Source organism: Anarhichas minor, unplaced genomic scaffold (assembly GCF_050575085.1).
Source record: "Anarhichas minor isolate MPS153535 unplaced genomic scaffold, ASM5057508v1 ptg000154l, whole genome shotgun sequence".
Classification (NCBI taxonomy): Eukaryota; Metazoa; Chordata; class Actinopteri; order Perciformes; family Anarhichadidae; genus Anarhichas; species Anarhichas minor.
This window is the reverse complement of record NW_027466600.1, coordinates 366,861-388,401: the sequence shown is the minus strand read 5'-3', so window position 1 is coordinate 388,401 and position 21,541 is coordinate 366,861. Positions and strand designations below refer to the sequence as shown.

The following is a 21,541-nucleotide window of genomic DNA, read 5'->3' as shown; positions in this document are numbered from 1 at the left end:
AGAGAAGGGGGCCCAGGACTGAACCTTGTGGAACCCCCATAATCAGCATGCGTGGTTCCGACACGGCCCCCCTCCATGTCACATGGTAGGATCGACCTGTCAGGTAGGATGCAAACAGGGAGAGTGCAGAGCCTGAGACGCCCATCCCCTCGAGGGAGGAGAGGAGGATCTGGTGGTTCACCGTGTCAAACGCCGCAGACAGGTCCCTGAGAATCAGGACAGAGGAGAGAGAGAGTTTGCTCTCGCTGCGTGAAGCGACTCCGTCACCGCAAGGAGGGCTGTCTCTGTCGAGTGACCCACTATGAACCCAGACTGGTGGGGGTCCAAGAGGCTGTTCTGGTGGAGATAGTAAGACAGTTGGTTAAAGACAGCACGTTCAAGTGTTTTGGAAAGAAAGGGTAGAAGAGAAACCGGTCTGAAGTTCTTGACATCAGAGGGGTCAAGTGATGGTTTCTTCAGAAGGGGGGTGACTCTGACCGTCCTGAAAGCTGTGGGAAAGCATCCTGAAACAAGACATGTGTTTGAGGTGGGTGAGGAAAGGAAGGAGTTCAGTCGCAATAGACTGAAGAAGAGGGGAGGGGATCGGGTCAAGGAAGCATGTGGTGGGGCGGTTAGATGTAACAAGGTTGAGGACCTCGTTAGGGGAGAGGGGAGCAAGGTCAAAGGAGGAGAGGAAGAAAAGAAGAGGTTCTAACTCATCAGTCTGGATGTTGAAGTCGCCGAGCAGGATGAGTGCTGAGCCATCATCATGGAAGTACGAGACTAATGTGTCGAGCTCCTCCAGGAACTCACCAAGAGGGCCTGGTGGGCGATACACAACAGCAATAGTGAGCTTGACTGGATAAGTGACAGTAACAGCATGAAATTCGAAAGAGGACGGGGAGAACTGTGGAACAGAGACAAGAGAGTAACAGATGTGTGTAGATGTAACAATGTGTGTTGATATGTGTAGATGTAACAATGTGTGTTGATGTGTGTAGATGTAACAATGTGTGTTGATGTGTGTAGATGTAACAGATGTGTGTTGATGTAACAGATGTGTTTGGTTGTGTGTAGATGTAACAGATGTGTTTGGTTGTGTGTCGATGTAACGGATGTGTGTAGATGTAACGGATGTGTTTGGTTGTGTGTAGATGTAACAGATGTGTGTAGATGTAACAGATGTGTTTGGTTGTGTGTAGATGTAACAGATGTGTGTAGATGTAACAGATGTGTGTTGTGTCTCTGTAGGAGCGAGGAACATCTACCACCAGCTGCTGATGAACAGTCTGCTCATGGACTTCAGATACAAGAAGATCTTTGCTATCCAGTTCGCCAAGGTAACGCACTAATACACAAACACGGTAACACACTAATACACAAAAACAGGAACAAACTAACACACAGGAACACACAGACACAACTGATCAGCTGTTCGTGTTGAAGACCGTTTGAACTTCCAATCTTTTTTGGATGGGCCGGAAATAAATAAAATAAAGAACATTATATAATATCAGTAATAATAAAACGGTAATACACATATTAACCCTACATCCTCCAAAGCTGCTACTAACAACACTCAACTATGATAATAAAGTCTCCTGGCAGTGAAACAGTCACATGATCTGAAGCACCTCGTCTGTTTCTAAACATCGTTTATACATCTGAGGTCTGAGGTCTGAGGACAGGTATCTACTGGTTATCTGGTTTAACTAACTCTAAACATGGTTATCTGGTTTACCTAACCCTGACCCTGGTTATCTGGTTTAACTAACAACCAGATCCTCTCAACCGTCCTACTGGTTATCTGGTTTCACTAACCCTAACTCTGGTTTACCTAACCCTGACCCTGGTTTACCTAACCCTGACCCTGGTTATCTGGTTTAACTAACAACCAGATCCTCTCAACCGTCCTACTGGTTATCTGGTTTAACTAACAACCAGATCCTCTAAACCAGCGGTGAGCAAACTTTTTGGCTCGGGGGCCACATTGAGTTTTAAAATTTGACAGACGGGCCGGGCCAGTAGCAGATGGATGGAGAGTGTTTGTGTGAACTAATATAAATTACAAGTAAAAGACATGACCTAAAAAGTACAGAAAACTTACATTTAATTTCAGTGGGAACAGTGCTGTTGGTCACCCTTTTTTGCCAGTGCATCAACGTTTGGTGTCAGTTTGGTTGTGGCAATTCTCAGGATAGATCTGAGGTGTTTATCAGTTAACTGGGATCTGTGACGTTATTTGTTGATCTTCATCACGCTGAACGTCTGCTCACACACGTAGGTAGAGCCAAACACCACCAGCATCCTCTGTGCCATCCTCCTGATGTTTGGAAACTTAACTTCGTTTAGTGAAGCATAAAACTCAGTTTAAGGGAGTTGAACTTCGTTTTAAAACAAAAACGATCTCTGTCCACACGGCGTTTCAGCATTGTTAGGGTTAGGGTTCTACTGATTAATCCTCGTTAATAGAACATCACAGTGAAGTGGTGTTTCTACTGATTAATCCTCGTTAATAGATTATCACAGTGAAGTGGTGTTTCTACTGATTAATCCTCGTTAATAGAACATCACAGTGAAGTGGTGTTTCTACTGATTAATCCTCGTTAATAGAACATCACAGTGAAGTGGTGTTTCTACTGATTAAGCGTCGTTAATAGAACATCACAGTGAAGTAGTGTTTCTACGGATTAATCCTCGTTAATAGATTATCACAGTGAAGTGGTGTTTCTACTGATTAATCCTCGTTAATAGAACATCACAGTGAAGTGGTGTTTCTACTGATTAATCCTCGTTAATAGAACATCACAGTGAAGTGGTGGTTCTACTGATTAATCCTCGTTAATAGAACATCACAGTGAAGTGGTGTTTCTACGGATTAATCCTCGTTAATAGATTATCACCAGTGTAGCTCTAAAGCAGCAGCGACCTCTGTCGCCCTCTAGAACTACAGACGCCTCCAGACAGATTTTATGGAGGACGACCACGAGCGAGTGGTGTCAGTGACCTCACTGTCTGTTCAGCTCTTCACCGTCCCGACCATGGTGAGTATTCCTCCTCCTTCTCCTCCTCCACACACCTGTCTCTCTCTCTCTCTCTCTCTGCCTGTCTCCCCCTCCCTGCTGGTAGAAGTATGAACGCCTTCAGAGCGACTACGTGACGGACGACCACGACCGTGAGTTCTCCATCACTGACCTGTCAGTGCAAATGTTCACCGTCCCGTCGCTGGTGAGTTCAGTGAGAAGTAGAAGTTCCTGTTCCTCGTGTGCATCAGTGAACAAAGAAGCTTCTTTTAACAAATCCTTCCTTTTTTTTTCTTTTTTTTTTACAGTGTTTTGTTTTAATTTATTCATTTTAATCATCCTGTTGCATGATAATCAGATGTGATTCATTCAGGCTGTTGAAATGAAATCTGTGTGTTTTTTAAGGCCCGGATGCTGATGGTGGAGGAAAACCTGATGACGACCATCATCAGGACTTTTGTAGACCACCTCCGCCACCGAGACCTGCAGGGACGCTTCCAGTTTGACCGCTACACCGCCCAACAGGCCTTCAAGTTCGGACGAGTCCAGAGCCTCATCGGAGACCTCAAGTTAGGATCACTTATACCCCAGTTATATACCAGTATATATACCAGTTTACATACCAGTTATGCACTAATTAATATACCAGTTCATACACCAGTTCATACACCAGTTCATACACCAGTTCATACACCAGTTCATAAACCAGTTCATAAACCAGTTAAACCATTGTACACCAGTTTCCCATTATAGACCAGTTATACACCAGTTGTATCCCATTATAGACCATCTATACACCAGTTGTATCCCATTATAGACCAGCTATACACCAGATTTATCCCATTATAAACCAGTTATACACCAGATTTATCCCATTATAAACCAGTTATACACCAGTTGTATCCCATTATAGACCAGTTATACACCAGATTTATCCCATTATAAACCAGTTATACACCAGATTTATCCCATTATAAACCAGTTATACACCAGTTTTATCCCATTATAGACCAGTTATACACCAGTTTTATCCCATTATAGACCAGCTATACACCAGTTGTATCCCATTATAGACCAGTTATACACACGTTGTATCCCATTATAAACCAGTTATACACCCGTTGTATCCCATTATAAACCAGTTATACACCAGTTGTATCCCATTATACACCAGTTGTATCCCATTATAAACCAGCTATACACCAGTTGTATCCCATTATAAACCAGTTATACACCAGTTGTAACCCATTATAGACCAGTTATACACCAGTTGTATCCCATTATAGACCAGTTATACACCAGTTGTATCCCATTATAGACCAGTTATACACCAGTTGTATCCCATTATATACCAGTTATGCACCAGTTGTATCCCATTATAGACCAGTTATACACCAATTGTATCCCATTATAAACCAGTTATACACCAGTTGTATCCCATTATACACCAGTTGTATCCCATTATAAACCAGCTATACACCAGTTGTATCCCATTATAAACCGGTTATACACCAGTTGTATCCCATTATAAACCAGATATACACCAGTTGTATCCCATTATAGACCAGTTATACACCAGTTGTATCCCATTATAGACCAGTTATACACCAGTTGTATCCCATTATAAACCAGTTATACACCAGTTGTATCCCATTATAGACCAGTTATACACCAGTTGTATCCCATTATAGACCAGTTATACACCAGTTGTATCCCATTATAGACCAGTTATACACCAGTTGTATCCCATTATAAACCAGTTCCCTCTTCACATGTCTACAGGTATGTCCTCATCAGTCGACCTTCTGCGTGGAGCGATCAGCTCAGACTGAAGTTTCAAGAAGGTCTGGATGCTTTTCTGGAGCTGCTCAAGTGTATGCAGGTAACCTATCTGTCTGTCTGGACCTGTCTGTCTGAGCCTGTCTGTCTGTCTAAAGCTCTCTCTCTTAACCTGTCTGTCTCCGAACCTGTCTATATGTCTGTCTGAACCCGTCTCTCTTGGTCTCTGACCCTATCTGTCTGTCTCAGGGTATGGACCCGGTGGTGAGACAGGTGGGGCAGCACATAGAGATGGAGCCTGAGTGGGAGGCAGCGTTTACTCTGCAGATGAAACTGACTCACATCATCTCCATGATCCAGGAGTGGTGCTCCACTGATGTGAGACTGTACTACTACTAGATACAAGTACTACATATACTGCATACTACTACATATTGTGTAATTGTGCGTATTTCACATAAGTGAAAAAACAGTCATATATATAAATATGACTGTTTTTTATATATAGGAGCGCGTGCTGATCGAGGCCTACAGGAAGTGTCTGAGCGCGCTCAGTCACTGTCACAGTGGCCTTCCAGACGGGGAGCAGCCAATCAGCTTGAGTGTGTCGGGTCACTGTGTGGAGACGTTCAGGTACCAGGTGTCTCAGGACAAAGTGTCCATACACCTCCCAGTCTGCAGACTGCTGGCAGGTAAACACACTGTAACACACACAGAAACACACACTGTCTCACACACACTTGGGCGACCGAGGCTCACTGGGTAGAGAGAGTAACCGCAAGGTCGGCGGTTCGATCCTTGGCTGCTCCGTGTCACGTGTCGAAGTGTCCCTGAGCAAGACACTGAACCCCTAACTGCTCCCCGGGCGCCTGTCATGGGCAGCCCACTGCTCCCTATATACAGGGATGGGTCAAATGCAGAGACAAATTTCCCCTTCCGGGATCAATATAGTATAATAAAATAAAAATAATAATAAAACACACAGAAACACACACATGTAACACACACTGTCTCACACACACAGAAACACATACTGTAACACACACTGTAGCACATGTAACACACACTGTAACACACACATGTCTTTGATCTTTTCCTCAGGTCTTCATGTTCTTCTCAGTAGAACAGAAGTTGCGTCTCGTTTCCCTGAACAACTTCCTCTGGTCAGTAACCTGTCTGTCTGAACCTCTTAAGCTCGACGCCCCCAAATTTGGGGGCTCTCGGGCTCAGCACCCCTGAAAATATTGTTCGGAAAATAGCCTTATTCTTCGGTAATAATGTGGATTTGTACAATTGTTTTACCGGATTAAACAGCAACGTATGGGCAACACTATCATATAAGTCACTTTTTACACACTCCAAACACAACTATAGACTACTAATATAAGCATCTAGAAAATGTGGCATAAACTCACAAAATCCTGGGCAAAAATCACCGTTATGTGTACTGCAAATTAATATTTGCACCTGGAAGCTAGCGGCTACCGAGCTAAGCAATGCATTTTTTAGCATTAGCATTCGTCGGCGAACGCCTAAATACCTTTGGTTTTTCTCTCTGTGGAACCAGTACAAAGCTGTGAGTGGACAATGGTACCATGGCACTGCCCTTCGCCAAAAAAAATCGTTGGTTTTTGGTCCCGTTTTATGAAAAATGAGTAGAATAACGTCGAAGATTATCCGGTTCAAAGCTAGAATCATTGTTGGCAACTGTATCCTGTTTACTGCCGAGCTGTTTCCAGTATAAGAGCGGTCAATTCATGATGGGGCGAGTGGTCAGACTTCCTGCGAACGGAAATTTACGCTCGGGGAGACGCGGCACTTCTTGCAACTTTACTCGCTGAATAATCTGTCAATCAACACCCGCTTCGAAGCCAGCATTCCTGAGACTCTGACGCGTCGAAGGCGGACTCATTGACTGAAATCGACCGATGATAGGCTGAGCTACAGCCCCATACACACACAGGAACTGAGAACATCCTATGGATGACAGCCAGAAACAGGCTCTGAGAGCATCCTTGCTGTCAAAATAATTTCTAACGGCTGTATTTGGATGTATTGAATAATATGAGTGATAAAAAAAGTGAAATATATAGTTATATAGTATATAAAAGTACAATGTAAGAGCTGCAACAGCTGGTTCGAAAATGATGATCTCGTGTGACCTCTCTGTACTAAAGCCTCTTATTCTTCACTTTATCCCAGCCAACCTTTATTCAACAACTACTGATCGGTTGTGCTATGATTTGGGAGAGTTTTAGGCAGGCAGCTGCATTATTTCAAAAACCTAATATCAATAAAAGTGCTTTTTTTTCAGGCGAACCTGATTATTTTCAATTTGAGCTGTGTAATATCTTCATGCACTATATTAACCAGCAACATATACACAATATTTACCCATCTGAATAAATCTCACAAGTGTTATCTGATTATAGCATCAAAAATTATTAAAATAGACCTTGTAGTTACAGAACTGTGGTCTCCTTAGTATGGGTATGCCATTTTTGAGCAGAGGCCTACAAATAGGGCTCGAGCTTAAGAGGTTTTAACCCGTCTGTTTGTGATCAGTAACCCGTCTGTCTGTACAGTAAAAACTTAAGCTGACCTGATAGAAACATGATTCAGAATATAATGTGATTTATGTTTTTTTTATCAAATCTAACAGCTGGCTCTTTATTTATTTATTTAGTTATAATATCTCAGCTGAAAGCTTCTCATGTTCAGTTGTAAATAATTAAAGCTCATTAGAGCCCGGCTGGATCAGATCAACACATCACAGTTTGTGTGTGTGTGTGTATGTGTGTGTGTGTGTGTGTGTGTGTGTTCAGGGGGAACTCAGCCCACCCCTCCTGATCGAACTCCCCCTCCGCTGTCTGGTGCTCTGTGCCCAGGTGCATGCTGGGATGTGGAGGAGGAACGGCTTCTCCCTGATCAACCAGGTTAGTCGATAGCGCCTGAGGTATCAGTTTATATCACGCAGGAGCAGACATCCCATAATACACATCCAGCATGTCACATTTATCCTTAATACTACTAATAAGAATATGATCATAATAATATTAAAATATGAATGATTACAAACCAGGTACGACTCGTCACAGTGGACACCTGCGTCCTTTTTCAATTAAATCTATTTATTTATCACTAAACATATTATTATAGAACATAAACTAATACAATGTATCTATGTGTAAAGTGTTTTTTTTTATCTATTTCATTGAAAGCCTTTGATGTTCTTTCTGCTCTTCATGATTTATGAATGAAGTTGTCTTTGTGTGTTTCAGATTTATTATTATCACAACGTCAAGTGCAGAGTGGAGATGTTTGACAAGGACATCGTCATGCTGCAGGTAGAAACACATTCTACTCTGCTTGGCTGGACAATTACAGACAGAAAAATACTATCTCTATTTGTTATGTGTATTTTCTGTCTGTTCTTTTACAGGCGGGGGCGTCCATGATGGATCCAAACCACTTCCTGATGATCGTTCTGAGTCGATTCGAACTCTTTCACATTTTCAGCTCCGCAGACTGCAGGAAGAGATACAGAGAGGCTAACAAGGTCAGTACTGACACTACTGACTCTATAACCGACTGTAGGTAGAGATACAGACACTAGCGGGGTCAGTACTGACACTACTGACTCTATAACAGACTGTAGGTAGAGATACAGACACTAGCGGGGTCAGTACTGACACTACTGACTCTATAACAGACTAGGTAGAGATACAGACTCTAACAGGGTCAGTACTGACACTACTGACTACAACAGACTGTAGGTAGAGATACAGCCACTAACAGGGTCAGTACTGACACTACTGACTCTACAACTGACTGTAGGTAGAGATACAGACACTAACGGGGTCAGTACTGGCAGTACTGACTATAACAGACTGTAGGTAGCAATACAGACGCTAACGGGGTCAGTACTGACACTACTGACTCTACAACTGACTGTAGGTAGAGATACAACCACTAACGGGGTCAGTACTGGCACTACTGACTCTATAACAGACTGTAGGTAGAGATACAGACACTAGCGGGGTCAGTACTGACACTACTGACTCTATAACAGACTGTAGGTAGCAATACAGATGCTAACGGGGTCAGTACTGGCACTACTGACTCTATAACCGACTGTAGGTAGAGATACAGACACTAGCGGGGTCAGTACTGACACTACTGACTACAACTGACTGTAGGTAGAGATACAGACACTAACGGGGTCAGTACTGGCACTACTGACTCTATAACAGACTGTAGGTAGCGATACAGACGCTAACGGGGTCAGTACTGACACTACTGACTCTACAACTGACTGTAGGTAGAGATACAGACACTAACGGGGTCAGTACTGGCACTACTGACTCTATAACAGACTGTAGGTAGCGATACAGCCACTAACGGGGTCAGTACTGACACTACTGACTCTACAACTGACTGTAGGTAGAGATACAGACACTAACGGGGTCGGTACTGGCACTACTGACTATAACAGACTAGGTAGCAATACAGACGCTAACGGGGTCAGTACTGATACTACTGACTCTACAACTGACTAGGTAGAGATACAACCACTAACGGGGTCAGTACTGACACTACTGACTCTATAACAGACTGTAGGTAGCAATACAGACGCTAACGGGGTCAGTACTGGCACTACTGACTCTATAACAGACTGTAGGTAGAGATACAGACACTAGCGGGGTCAGTACTGACACTACTGACTCTATAACAGACTGTAGATAGAGATACAGCCACTAACGGCATCAGTACTGACACTACTGACTCTATAACAGACTGTAGGTAGAGATACAGACACTAGTGGGGTCAGTACTGACACTACTGACTCTATAACAGACTGTAGATAGAGATACAGACACTAGCGGGGTCAGTACTGACGCTACTGACCGTCTGTCTCTGACAGGATGTGGTCCAGCAGAACAACACTCTGATCGAGGAGATGCTCCACCTCATCATCATGGTCGTCGGTGAGTCAACTTAATTTACAATCTTAATCTAAAGGATTCATGTGTAACTTTTCTGTCTTAAAATGTCAAAAGACGACTGGACATATAATATGTTTTGAGTTGTGTACCTGTGTACGGTGGCCCTGAGGACACAAACGTCTCTTGTGGTTTTGGTTACCATGGCGACATGTTAAACAGGTAGAAGAGGTCAGCATATCTGTCCCCTTTAGATGAGCTGTGATCAATCAGATTAATTGTGTGTGTGTACAGGTGAGCGGTACGTGTCAGCTGATCAATTGTGTGTGTGTGTACAGGTGAGCAGTACGTGTCAGCTGATAAATTGTGTGTGTGTGTGTACAGGTGAGCGGTACGTGTCAGGTGTCGGCCAGGTGGAGCTCTTTGATGAGGTCAGAAGAGAAATCATCCACCAGCTGTCAATCAGACCGATGGCTCACAGCGAGCTGGTGAAGGCTCTGCCAGAGAATGTGAGACACCTACCTGTCTGTCTGTCTGTTTACCTGTCCGTCTGTTTACCTGTCCTTCTGTTTACCTGTCCTTCTGTTTACCTGTCCTTCTGTTTGTCTGTTTACCTGTCCTTCTGTTTACCTGTCCTTCTGTTTACCTGTCCTTCTGTTTACCTGTCCTTCTGTTTACCTGTCCGTCTGTTTACCTGTCCGTCTGTTTACCTGTCCGTCTGTTTACCTGTCCTTCTGTTTACCTGTCCTTCTGTTTACCTGTCCTTCTGATTTACCCGTCTGTCTGTTTACCCGCCTGTTTACCTACAAACAGTTCATGTGTCTTTTTTCTCTTCAGGGGAACAAGGAGACGGGTCTAGAAAGAGTCATCAACAGCGTCGCTTCATTCAAGTCAGTTTCATCAACACCACCACGTTAAACACAAATCCACCTTAACAACCATCATTACATCTTAAATACTAGTAGATCTAATATAGATCTCTAATATAGATCTAATATAGATCTCTAATATAGATTTAATATAGATCTCTAATATAGATCTATAGTAGATCTACTATAGATCTAATATAGATTTACTATAGATCTATAGTAGATTCTACTATAGATCTATAGTAAATTCTACTATAGATACTATAGATTTACTATAGATCTATAGTAGATTTACTATAGATACTATAGATCTATAGTAGATTTACTATAGATACTATAGATCTATAGTAGATTTACTATAGATACTATAGATTTACTATAGATCTATAGTAGATCTACTATAGATCTATAGTAGATTCTACTATAGATACTATAGATTTACTATAGTATCTATAGTAGATTTACTATAGATCTATAGTAGATTCTACTATAGATTTACTATAAATCTATAGTAGATTCTACTATAGATACTATAGATTTACTATAGGATCTATAGTAGATTCTACTATAGATCTATAGTAGATTCTACTATAGATCTATAGTATCTATAGTAGATTTACTATAGATCTATAGTATCTATAGTAAATCTACTATAGATCTATAGATTCTACTATAGATCTATAGTAGAATCTACTATAGATCTATACTATAGATCTATCGTAGATTCTACTATAGATCTACTATAGATCTATAGTAGATTTACTATAGATACTATAGATTTACTATAGATTTACTATAGATTTACTATAGATCTATAGTAGATTCTACTATAGATACTATAGATCTAATATAGATCCACTGTGTCAACAGGAAACCAGGTGTGACTGGTCGAGGTCTCTATGAACTCCGTCCTGAGTGGAACAAACACTTCAACCTTTACTTTCATCACTACAGCAGAGCCGACCAGTCCAAGGTACACTGATCAGGTTATTGATCAGGTTATTGATCAGGTGATTGATCGGGCAATTGATACATTTTTTGATCGGGTGATTGGTCAATTTATTGATCGGGGTTTGATCGGGTGACTGATCAATAACTTGATCAGGTGATTGATTGGGTCACTGATCAATAACTTGATCAGGTGATTGATCGGGTCACTGATCAATAACTTGATCAGGTGATTGATCGGGTCACTGATCAATAACTTGATCAGGTGATTGATGTCATGGTAACAGTGTGTGATGTGTTGCAGGCTGAGGAGGCTCAGAGGAAGCTGAGGAGACAGAACGGAGAGGACACAGGTAAACACACCTGTCTGTCTCATAGTTACTGTGCACCTGTGTGATGATGTTTCATGGTGTGTGTGTGTGTGTGTGTGTGTGTGTGTGTGTGTGTGTGTGTGTGTGTGTGTGTGTGTGTGTGTGTGTGTGTGTGTGTGTGTGTGTGTGTGTGTGTGTGTGTGTGTGTGTGTGTGTGTGTGTGTGTGTGTGTGTGTGTGTGTGTGTGTGTGTGTGTGCTCAGCCCTCCCCCCCCCTCCCCCCCCTCCTCTCTGTCCTCTGTTTAGCAGCCTGGTGAACCTGCTTCAGTGTGACGTGCTGCTGGCTGTAGAGGGCGCTGTGCTGCAGTGGGCTGTGGAGCCCAGTGGGGGGGGCTGGACCGAGTCCATGCTGCAGAGAGTGAGACACATAGGGGGGTGTACTGTCCATATTAATATGTAAACACTGTAGAGAGTGAGACACATAGGGGGGTGTACTGTCCATATTAATATGTAAACACTGTAGAGGGTGAGACACATAGGGGGGTGTACTGTCCATATTAATATGTAAACACTGTAGAGGGTGAGACACATAGGGGGGTGTGCTGTCCATATTAATATGTAAACACTGTAGAGGGTGAGACACATAGGGGGGTGTACTGTCCATATTAATATGTAAACACTGTAGAGAGTGAGACACATAGGGGGGTGTACTGTCCATATTAATATGTAAACACTGTAGAGGGTGAGACACATAGGGGGGTGTACTGTCCATATTAATATGTAAACACTGTAGAGAGTGAGACACATAGGGGGATGTACTGTTCATAATAATATGTAAACACTGTAGAGTGAGACACATAGGGGGCTGTACTGTCCATATTAATATGTAAACACTGTAGAGAGTGAGACACATAGGGGGGTGTACTGTCCATATTAATATGTAAACACTGTAGAGGGTGAGACACATAGGGGGGTGTACTGTCCATATTAATATGTAAACACTGTAGAGAGTGAGACACATAGGGGGGTGTACTGTCCATATTAATATGTAAACACTGTAGAGAGTGAGACACATAGGGGGGTGTACTGTCCATATTAATATGTAAACACTGTAGAGGGTGAGACACATAGGGGGGTGTACTGTCCATATTAATATGTAAACACTGTAGAGAGTGAGACACATGGGGTGTACTGTCCATATTAATATGTAAACACTGTAGAGAGTGAGACACATAGGGGGGTGTACTGTCCATATTAATATGTAAACACTGTAGAGGGTGAGACACATAGGGGGGTGTACTGTTCATATTAATATGTAAACACTGTCCTGTGTACTGTGTGTACAGGTGCTCCACCTGGTGGGCGTGGCTCTTCTGGAGGAAGAGCAGCAGCTGGAGAGCAGCAGAGATGATGACGTCACCTTTAACTACACCTGCAAGATCATACGTCAGTGTACACACATTATATATATATATATACAGTTGTGTGAAAAAGTGTTTGCCCCCTTCCTGATTTCTTATTTTTTTGCATGTTTGTCACACTTAAATGTTTTAGATCATCAAACAAATTTAAATATTAGACAAAGATAACACAAGTAAACACAAAATGCAGTTTTTAAATGAAGGTTTTTATTATTAAGGGGGAAAGAAAATCCAAACCTACATGGCCCTGTGTGAAAAAGTGATTGCCCCCTAAACCTAATAACTGGTTGGGCCACCCTTAGCAGCAACAACTGCAATCAAGCGTTTGCGATAACTGGCAATGAGTCTTTTACAGCGCTGTAGAGGAATTTTGGCCCACTCATCTTTGCAGAATTGTTGTAATTCAGCCACATTGGAGGGTTTTCGAGCATGAACCGCCTTTTTAAGGCCATGCCACAGCATCTCAATCGGATTCAGGTCGGGACTTTGACTAGGCCACTCCAAAGTCTTCATTTTGTTTTTCTTAAGCCATTCAGAGGTGGACTTGCTGGTGTGTTTTGGATCATTGTCCTGCTGCAGAACCCAAGTGCGCTTCAGCTTGAGGTCAAGAACAGATGGCCGGACATTCTCCTTCAGGATTTTTTGGTAGACAGCAGAATTCATGGTTCCATTTACCACAGCAAGTCTTCCAGGTCCTGAAGCAGCAAAACAGCCCCAGACCATCACACTACCACCAGCATATTTTACTGTTGGTATGATGTTCCTAACCCTCTTGGATGAGTCGTCGCTGCGCTCTTGGGGTAATTTTGGTCGGCCGGCCGGCCACTCCTGGGAAGGTTCACCACTGTTCTATGTTTTCGCCATTTGTGGATAATGGCTCTCACTGTGGTTCGCTGGAGTCCCAAAGCTTTAGAAATGGCTTTGTAACCTTTTCCAGACTGATAGATCTCAATTACTTTGTTTCTCATTTGTTCCTGAATTTCTTTGGATTGCAGCATGATGTCTAGCTTTTGAGGATCTTTTGGTCTACCTCACTTTGTCAGGCAGGTCCTATTTAAGTGATTTCTTGATTGAGAACAGGTGTGGCAGTAATCAGGCCTGGGTGTGGCTAGAGAAATTGAACTCAGCTTTCCAAAGATGTGATAAACCACAGTTAATTTATGTTTAACAGAGGGGGGCAATCACTTTTTCACACAGGGCCATGTAGGTATGGATTTATTTTCCCCCTTAATAATAAAAACCTTCATTTAAAAACTGCATTTTGTGTTTACTTGTGTTATCTTTGTCTAATATTTAAATTTGTTTGATGATCTGAAACATTTAAGTGTGACAAACATGCAAAAAAATAAGAAATCAGGAAGGGGGCAAACACTTTTTCACACAACTATATATATATATATATATATATATATATATATATATATATATATATATATAGATAGATAGATAGATAGATAGATAGATAGAGAGATATAGATAGATAGAGAGATAGATAGAGAGATATAGATAGATAGATAGATAGATAGAGAGATATATATAGATAGATAGATAGAGAGATATAGATAGATAGATAGAGAGAGAGAGATAGATAGATAGAGAGAGAGAGATAGATAGATAGATAGAGAGATATATATATATATAGATAGAGAGATATATATATAGATAGATAGATAGAGAGATATAGATAGATAGATAGAGAGATATAGATAGATAGAGAGATAGAGAGATATATATATATATAGAGAGATATATATATATATAGAGAGATATATATATAGATATAGAGAGATATATATATATATAGAGAGATAGATAGAGAGATCTATCTATATATATATATATACACATTATTTTAGTGTTTGTCAACCTTTTCTGAGCCGCAGCACATTTTTTACATTAAAAAGATCCCGCGGCACACCAACAACCAAAAAAGATACAAAATGACGCCTTTTAGCATAACACAGCATATATGCAGAGGAGTCAAACTCAATCACAGAGACGGTCACTATTAAAAATTGGGACTACTTTGAGGGCCAAATAGGGTCAACATTTAATAAACAGGATATAATGGATATTGGACAAAGTGCAAATCGGGCATCATTTAATTCTACCGTCTTCAATTAACACGGTCATTATTGCGCTACCTACTGCCACCCACTGGCATGGAAGAGTATTTATTACTTAGCCAGCCACTATGTTGCAGCTCAGACGCTCAACAATGGCAAAGTATTTGCAGCAACTAAATAATGTTTTTTTGACTGAAATTGGACATTTTCCCACGGCACACCTGACGATCTCTCACGGCACACTGGTGTGCCGCAGCACAGCGGTTGAAAATCACTGCATTATATATACACTCACAATGTATACATATATTATACACACGTTATACACACAGCTCCCTTCATAGGCCCGGGTTCCATTCCAACCCGCACCATGTTCTACCTTTCTCCTAGTGTGTGTGTGTGTGTGTGTGTGTGTGTGTGTTTTCAGGTCCAGGTGAAGCTCCCAGTACTTCAGGAAGTGTCCTGGCTCTGTTGGAGAGTCTGCAGAACGCTCCTCACCTGGAGGTTCACAAAGACATGATCACCTGGATCCTAAAGGTGAGCGTCAGTCTGATGTCACTCCCTACAGGCTCAGTTTACACTGAGGTACTAATACATATTATTATATATATATTAGTGCTGGGCAAGTTAACGCGTTCCTTAATTAACGCCGACAATAATTTTATCGCGTGTTAACGCAGTTGTTTTTTTATTATTATCGCACATTTTTAACACAAGAACCGGGCAGCGAGCGGTGAACAGCTGTTTGTGTGGCGTCACTTCCTGCTGCCACAGTACAGACTACAGTAGTTCCATGCTTCACCTACATTCCCCTGGGTCCTAAGTCTATGAAGGCAAATCACTGTCAAAATCCGAGAGCGCAAATGAGATCCATGCGCACGGAAATCAAACAGCCGCGCACATTTTACTTTGACGAGCGCTTTTACGTCACTCCGCGAGCAGAATTCACTCTCGCGAAGCTTCAACCCGCTCGCTCGCGAAGCTTCAACCCGCTCGCTCGAGTATTTTTCCTGCTCGCTCGCGAGTAGTTTTTCTTTTTGACAGTAAGTGGGCGGACCCAGTCTCCATTGTATCTCTACATCTGATTGGTTACAATCCTCGTCTTGGGATAAACCGGATATCACTCTGACACAGACGCTCGGGGGAGATTTTCAGATTACAGGTCAGGGGCAAATAATGTACATTTTATTGCACGGGTACTTTTACTTTCTGCACTTAAAGTAGATTTTGCTGATAATAACATTGACTAAGGTTTTGAATGCAGGTATTTTACTGGTAGTGGATTGTTTCATCAGTATGGTGTTAGTACGTTTACTGCAGTGAAGGATCTGAATACTTTTTCATCCACTAACTACTTGTCAGTGATTTAACAGTTAATATACAAACAGTGGTCCCTAATCTTGGCTCCAGATCTTTGAGCAGGTCCAAATTGTTGCTCATATTATATACAACTATATTATATCTCTTCTGTAAACACAACAGTATGATTAAATATGATCACATCACGTTTTAATCAATTAAGATCAAAGAGTTTCTTTGAGCTGTTTGTCACAAGAGGTTTGAGTATCAAACACACATCGTCTGTAATAGAATGATGGAGTGAATTTAAACCAATCTGAGCAACTTGACTTTAACACATTTTTAATTATTGTATTTAACAACTCTATTAACATAATTTGTATTTCATCAGCCTCTACAGTCTGAAAAGTTTATAAAAACCTGTCAGACAAATGTAAAACATCCTGAGATGTAGTGGAGTAGTGTTTAGTGGCGGATTGAAAACCACCTCTATCAGAACTAGCGTGTGTGTCAGAGTGATATCCGGTTTATCCCAAGACCAGGATTGTAACCAATTAGATGTAGAGATACGATGGAGACTGGGTCCGCCCACTTACTGTCAAAAAGAAAAAGACCCGCGAGCGAGCGGGTTAAAGTTTCGATAGCGTGAATTCTGCTCGCGGAGTGACGTAAATGCGCTCGTCTAATTAAAATACGCGCGCGGCTGTTTGATTTCCGCGCGGGCATGGATCTCATTTGCGCTCTCGGATTTTGACAGTGATTTGCCTTCATATAAGTCCCTCCATGTACAGCTTCTTATCACCCTCTATGTACCAACGTACATTTATAACAAATACCACACATATTACGGTAATCAGCATTGCATATGTGTCTGACCTAAATACCAAAAAAATAAATGATTCATTTAAATGATTGTGTTAGTTTTTAAAGTGTTTTGTTTGTAATATGTATAATAAGCATCATTTAGTTATCACTACTGAGAATTTAACAAACATAAAAACATGACGTAGATAGGTTTGCAGTTTTCAAGAAGTATATTTAAACATCATCTCTTACACACATGAAGATAAAGTTGTGAACACCGGCTGAATATCTATGATCAGAATCATAACTGTGTTATAACTGCTGCTGTGTAAAGGTAATAATGCTACTAACAAGAACCTGATGTGTTTAAAGTGTTTAAACCAAATGTTATTGACCTTTTGTTCATATAGCAGCACTTTAAAATAAAAGTGCACAATACACTACTTTTGAATTCATTATTGTACTTTGCGCATAACAATGAGATTTATCGCGATTAATCGCGATTAAAAAGTTGTAATCGTTGCCCAGCACTAATATACAGTGGGGAAAAAAAGTATTTAGTCAGCCACCAATTGTGCAAGTTCTCCCACTTAAAAAGATGAGAGAGGCCTGTAATTTTCATCATAGGTACACCTCAACTATGAGAGACAGAACGAGAAAGAAAATCACATTGTCTGATTTTTAAAGAATTTATTTGCAAATTATGGTGGAAAATAAGTATTTGGTCAATAACAAAAGTTCATCTCAATACTTTGTTATATACCCTTTGTTGGCAATGACAGAGGTCAAATGTTTTCTGTAAGTCTTCACAAGCTTTTCACACACTGTTGCTGGTATTTTGGCCCATTCCTCCATGCAGATCTCCTCTAGAGCAGTGATGTTTTGGGGCTGTCGCTGGGCAACACGGACTTTCAACTCCCTCCACAGATTTTCTATGGGGTTGAGATCTGGAGACTGGCTAGGCCACTCCAGGACCTTGAAATGCATCTTACGAAGCCACTCCTTCGTTGCCCGGGCGGTGTGTTTGGGATCATTGTCATGCTGAAAGACCCAGCCACGTTTCATCTTCAATGCCCTTGCTGATGGAAGGAGGTTTCCACTCAAAATCTCACGATACATGGCCCCATTCATTCTTTCCTTTACACGGATCAGTCATCCTGGTCCCCTTGCAGAAAAACAGCCCCAAAGCATGATGTTTCCACCCCCATGCTTCACAGTAGGTATGGTGTTCTTTGGATGCAACTCTGCATTCTTTCTCCTCCAAACACGACGAGTTGAGTTTTTACCAAAAAGTTCTATTTTGGTTTCATCTGACCATATGACATTCTCCCAATCCTCTTCTGGATCATCCAAATGCTCTCTAGCAAACTTCAGACGGGCCTGGACATGTACTGGCTTAAGCAGGGGGACACGTCTGGCACTGCAGGATTTGAGTCCCTGGCGGCGTAGTGTGTTACTGATGGTAGCCTTTGTTACTTTGGTCCCAGCTCTCTGCAGGTCATTCACTAGGTCCCCCCGTGTGGTTCTGGGATTTTTGTTCACCGTTCTTGTGATCATTTTGACCCCACGGGGAGCCCCAGATCGAGGGAGACTATCAGTGGTCTTGTATGTCTTCCATTTTCTAATAATTGCTCCCACAGTTGATTTCTTCACACCAAGCTGCTTACCTATTGCAGATTCAGTCTTCTCAGCCTGGTGCAGGTCTACAATTTTGTTTCTGTTGTCCTTTGACAGCTCTTTGGTCTTGGCCATAGTGGAGTGTGACTGTTTGAGGTTGTGGACAGGTGTCTTTTATACTGATAACGAGTTCAAACAGGTGCCATTAATACAGGTAATGAGTGGAGGACAGAGGAGCCTCTTAAAGAAGAAGTTACAGGTCTGTGAGAGCCAGAAATCTTGCTTGTTTGTAGGTGACCAAATACTTATTTTACCGAGGAATTTACCAATTAATTCATTAAAAATCCTACAATGTGATTTCCTGGATTCTTTGATGAAAATTACAGGCATCTCTCATCTTTTTAAGTGGGAGAACTTGCACAATTGGTGGCTGACTAAATACTTTTTTGCCCCACTGTATATCTATATATATATATCTATCTATATCTATATATATATATATCTATATCTATATATATATATATCTATCTATATATATATCTATATCTATATATCTATATCTATATATATATATATCTATATCTATATATCTATATATATATATCTATATATATATATCTATATATATATCTATATCTATATATCTATATATATATATCTATATAGATATATAGATATAGATATATATATATCATATATATCTATATATATCATATATTTATGATATAGATATATATATATATATATATATCATATATTTATGATATAGATATATATATCTATATATAGATATATATATATATATATATATATCTAAGTCTAAGTTTTCTAAGTGTTTTCAAACTTTAACTTTTTTTTTTCGTGGTCCTGGTGGGTCCCTATGGGTCTTTGAGACGTTCAGGTGTGGACATAAAAGCTTGTTTGTGTGTTCAGATGGTTGCAAACATCAAAACGAGGAGAGAACAAACGTCCTCCACCTTCACCGTCACCATCTCTCAGGGACAAGGACCGGAGGAGGTAAGACTCCTAAACTGGTGTGATGGTCATTGATTATTGATTATCTGTGGTGGTGATGATGATAATGACCATGATGGTGATGATGATGTCGTCGTCTCCCTGCAGATGGTGAGAGACAAAGACAAGGCGGAGAGGAAGAGGAAGGCGGAGATGGCTCGTCTCCGGAGGGAGAAGATCATGGCTCAGATGTCTGAGATGCAGAAACATTTCATCAACGAGAACAAAGAGCTTTTCCAGCAGAGTCTGGAGGAGCTGGAGGCGTCCACGTCCACTGCAGAAAACAGGTACACCTGCACACACCTGCGCACACCTGCACACACCTGTATACATCTTTACACAGTTGTAAACACCTGTACACACCTTTATACACCTGGACACACCTGTATACATCTTTACACACCTGGACACAACTGTATACATCTTTACACACTTTTACACACCTTTATACACCTGTATTCACCTGGACACACCTGTATACATCTTTACACACTTTTACACACCTTTATACACCTGTATTCACCTGGACACACCTGTATACATCTTTACACAGTTGTAAACACCTGTACACACCTTTATACACCTGGACACACCTGTATACATCTTTACACACCTGGACACAACTGTATACATCTTTACACACTTTTACACACCTTTATACACCTGTATACACCTGGACACACCTGTATACATCTTTACACACTTTTACACACCTGTATACATCTTTACACACTTTTACACACCTGGACACACCATACATCTTTACACACTTTTACACACCTGTATACATCTTTATACACCTGGACACACCTGTACACACCTGGACACAGTTTTAAACACCTGTACACAGCTTTATACACCTGGACACACCTGTACACACTTGTATACACCTGTACACACCTGTATACACCTGTACACACTTGTATACACCTGTACACAGGTAAAGAGACAAATCTGGTTACATAACATTAAAATATTTTCTCCCTCCCTTTCTCTGTCTCCTCCCCTCCCAGTCCTCCCAGTTCAGACCAAACCTGTGTTTCACAGGTGTGTGTTGGTCCCAGGAGAGTGGGCGGAGCCGAGCGCCGTCAGTTGGTGACTTGTATCCTGTGTCAGGAGGAGCAGGAGGTCAGAAGTCAAGGCAGAGCCATGGTGCTGGCGGCCTTCATCCAGAGGTCGACAGTTTTATCTAAAAACCGCCAACGCAACCTACCTGACCCAGGTGGGCGGGGCTAACTATGAACTCATCGGGACAGCAGCCCATCAGTGTTAATCAGTGTTGTTTGACGGAGGCGTGAATGTGTGTTTCAGAGCGTCACGACCCTCTGTTTATGCACCCCGACCTGTCGCTGGGGATCCACACGGCCAGCTGTGGACACATCATGCACGCCACCTGCTGGCAGAGGTGAGACACTGCAGCTACACTCAGGACCACCAGCCAACAATAATAGTAATAAAGTCTATTTATA

General features: G+C 41.5%; 1 protein-coding gene across 9 annotated transcripts in view; it reads left to right on the top strand.

The window, feature by feature from the left end:
• Nucleotides 1–21,541, top strand: part of ubr2 (ubiquitin protein ligase E3 component n-recognin 2) — a 54,057-nt gene that overhangs the window by 14,643 nt on the left and 17,873 nt on the right. For 8 of the 9 annotated variants that reach the window (XM_076085387.1, XM_076085384.1, XM_076085389.1 and 5 more), the window contains 22 exons: nt 1,231–1,319; nt 2,925–3,023; nt 3,408–3,571; nt 4,785–4,884; nt 5,031–5,159; nt 5,290–5,473; nt 5,883–5,944; nt 7,607–7,717; nt 8,063–8,128; nt 8,224–8,340; nt 9,706–9,769; nt 10,109–10,233; nt 10,562–10,614; nt 11,464–11,566; nt 11,846–11,894; nt 12,115–12,269; nt 13,198–13,297; nt 15,766–15,875; nt 19,992–20,075; nt 20,181–20,359; nt 21,086–21,294; nt 21,384–21,477. In XM_076085387.1, the coding sequence (XP_075941502.1) occupies nt 1,231–1,319; nt 2,925–3,023; nt 3,408–3,571; nt 4,785–4,884; nt 5,031–5,159; nt 5,290–5,473; nt 5,883–5,944; nt 7,607–7,717; nt 8,063–8,128; nt 8,224–8,340; nt 9,706–9,769; nt 10,109–10,233; nt 10,562–10,614; nt 11,464–11,566; nt 11,846–11,894; nt 12,115–12,269; nt 13,198–13,297; nt 15,766–15,875; nt 19,992–20,075; nt 20,181–20,359; nt 21,086–21,294; nt 21,384–21,477 (2,446 nt within the window). Of the gene's footprint in view, nt 1–1,230; nt 1,320–2,924; nt 3,024–3,108; nt 3,208–3,407; nt 3,572–4,784; nt 4,885–5,030; nt 5,160–5,289; nt 5,474–5,882; nt 5,945–7,606; nt 7,718–8,062; nt 8,129–8,223; nt 8,341–9,705; nt 9,770–10,108; nt 10,234–10,561; nt 10,615–11,463; nt 11,567–11,845; nt 11,895–12,114; nt 12,270–13,197; nt 13,298–15,765; nt 15,876–19,991; nt 20,076–20,180; nt 20,360–21,085; nt 21,295–21,383; nt 21,478–21,541 lie in introns of all 9 variants that reach the window. The other variant, XM_076085386.1, reaches the window with a different exon arrangement.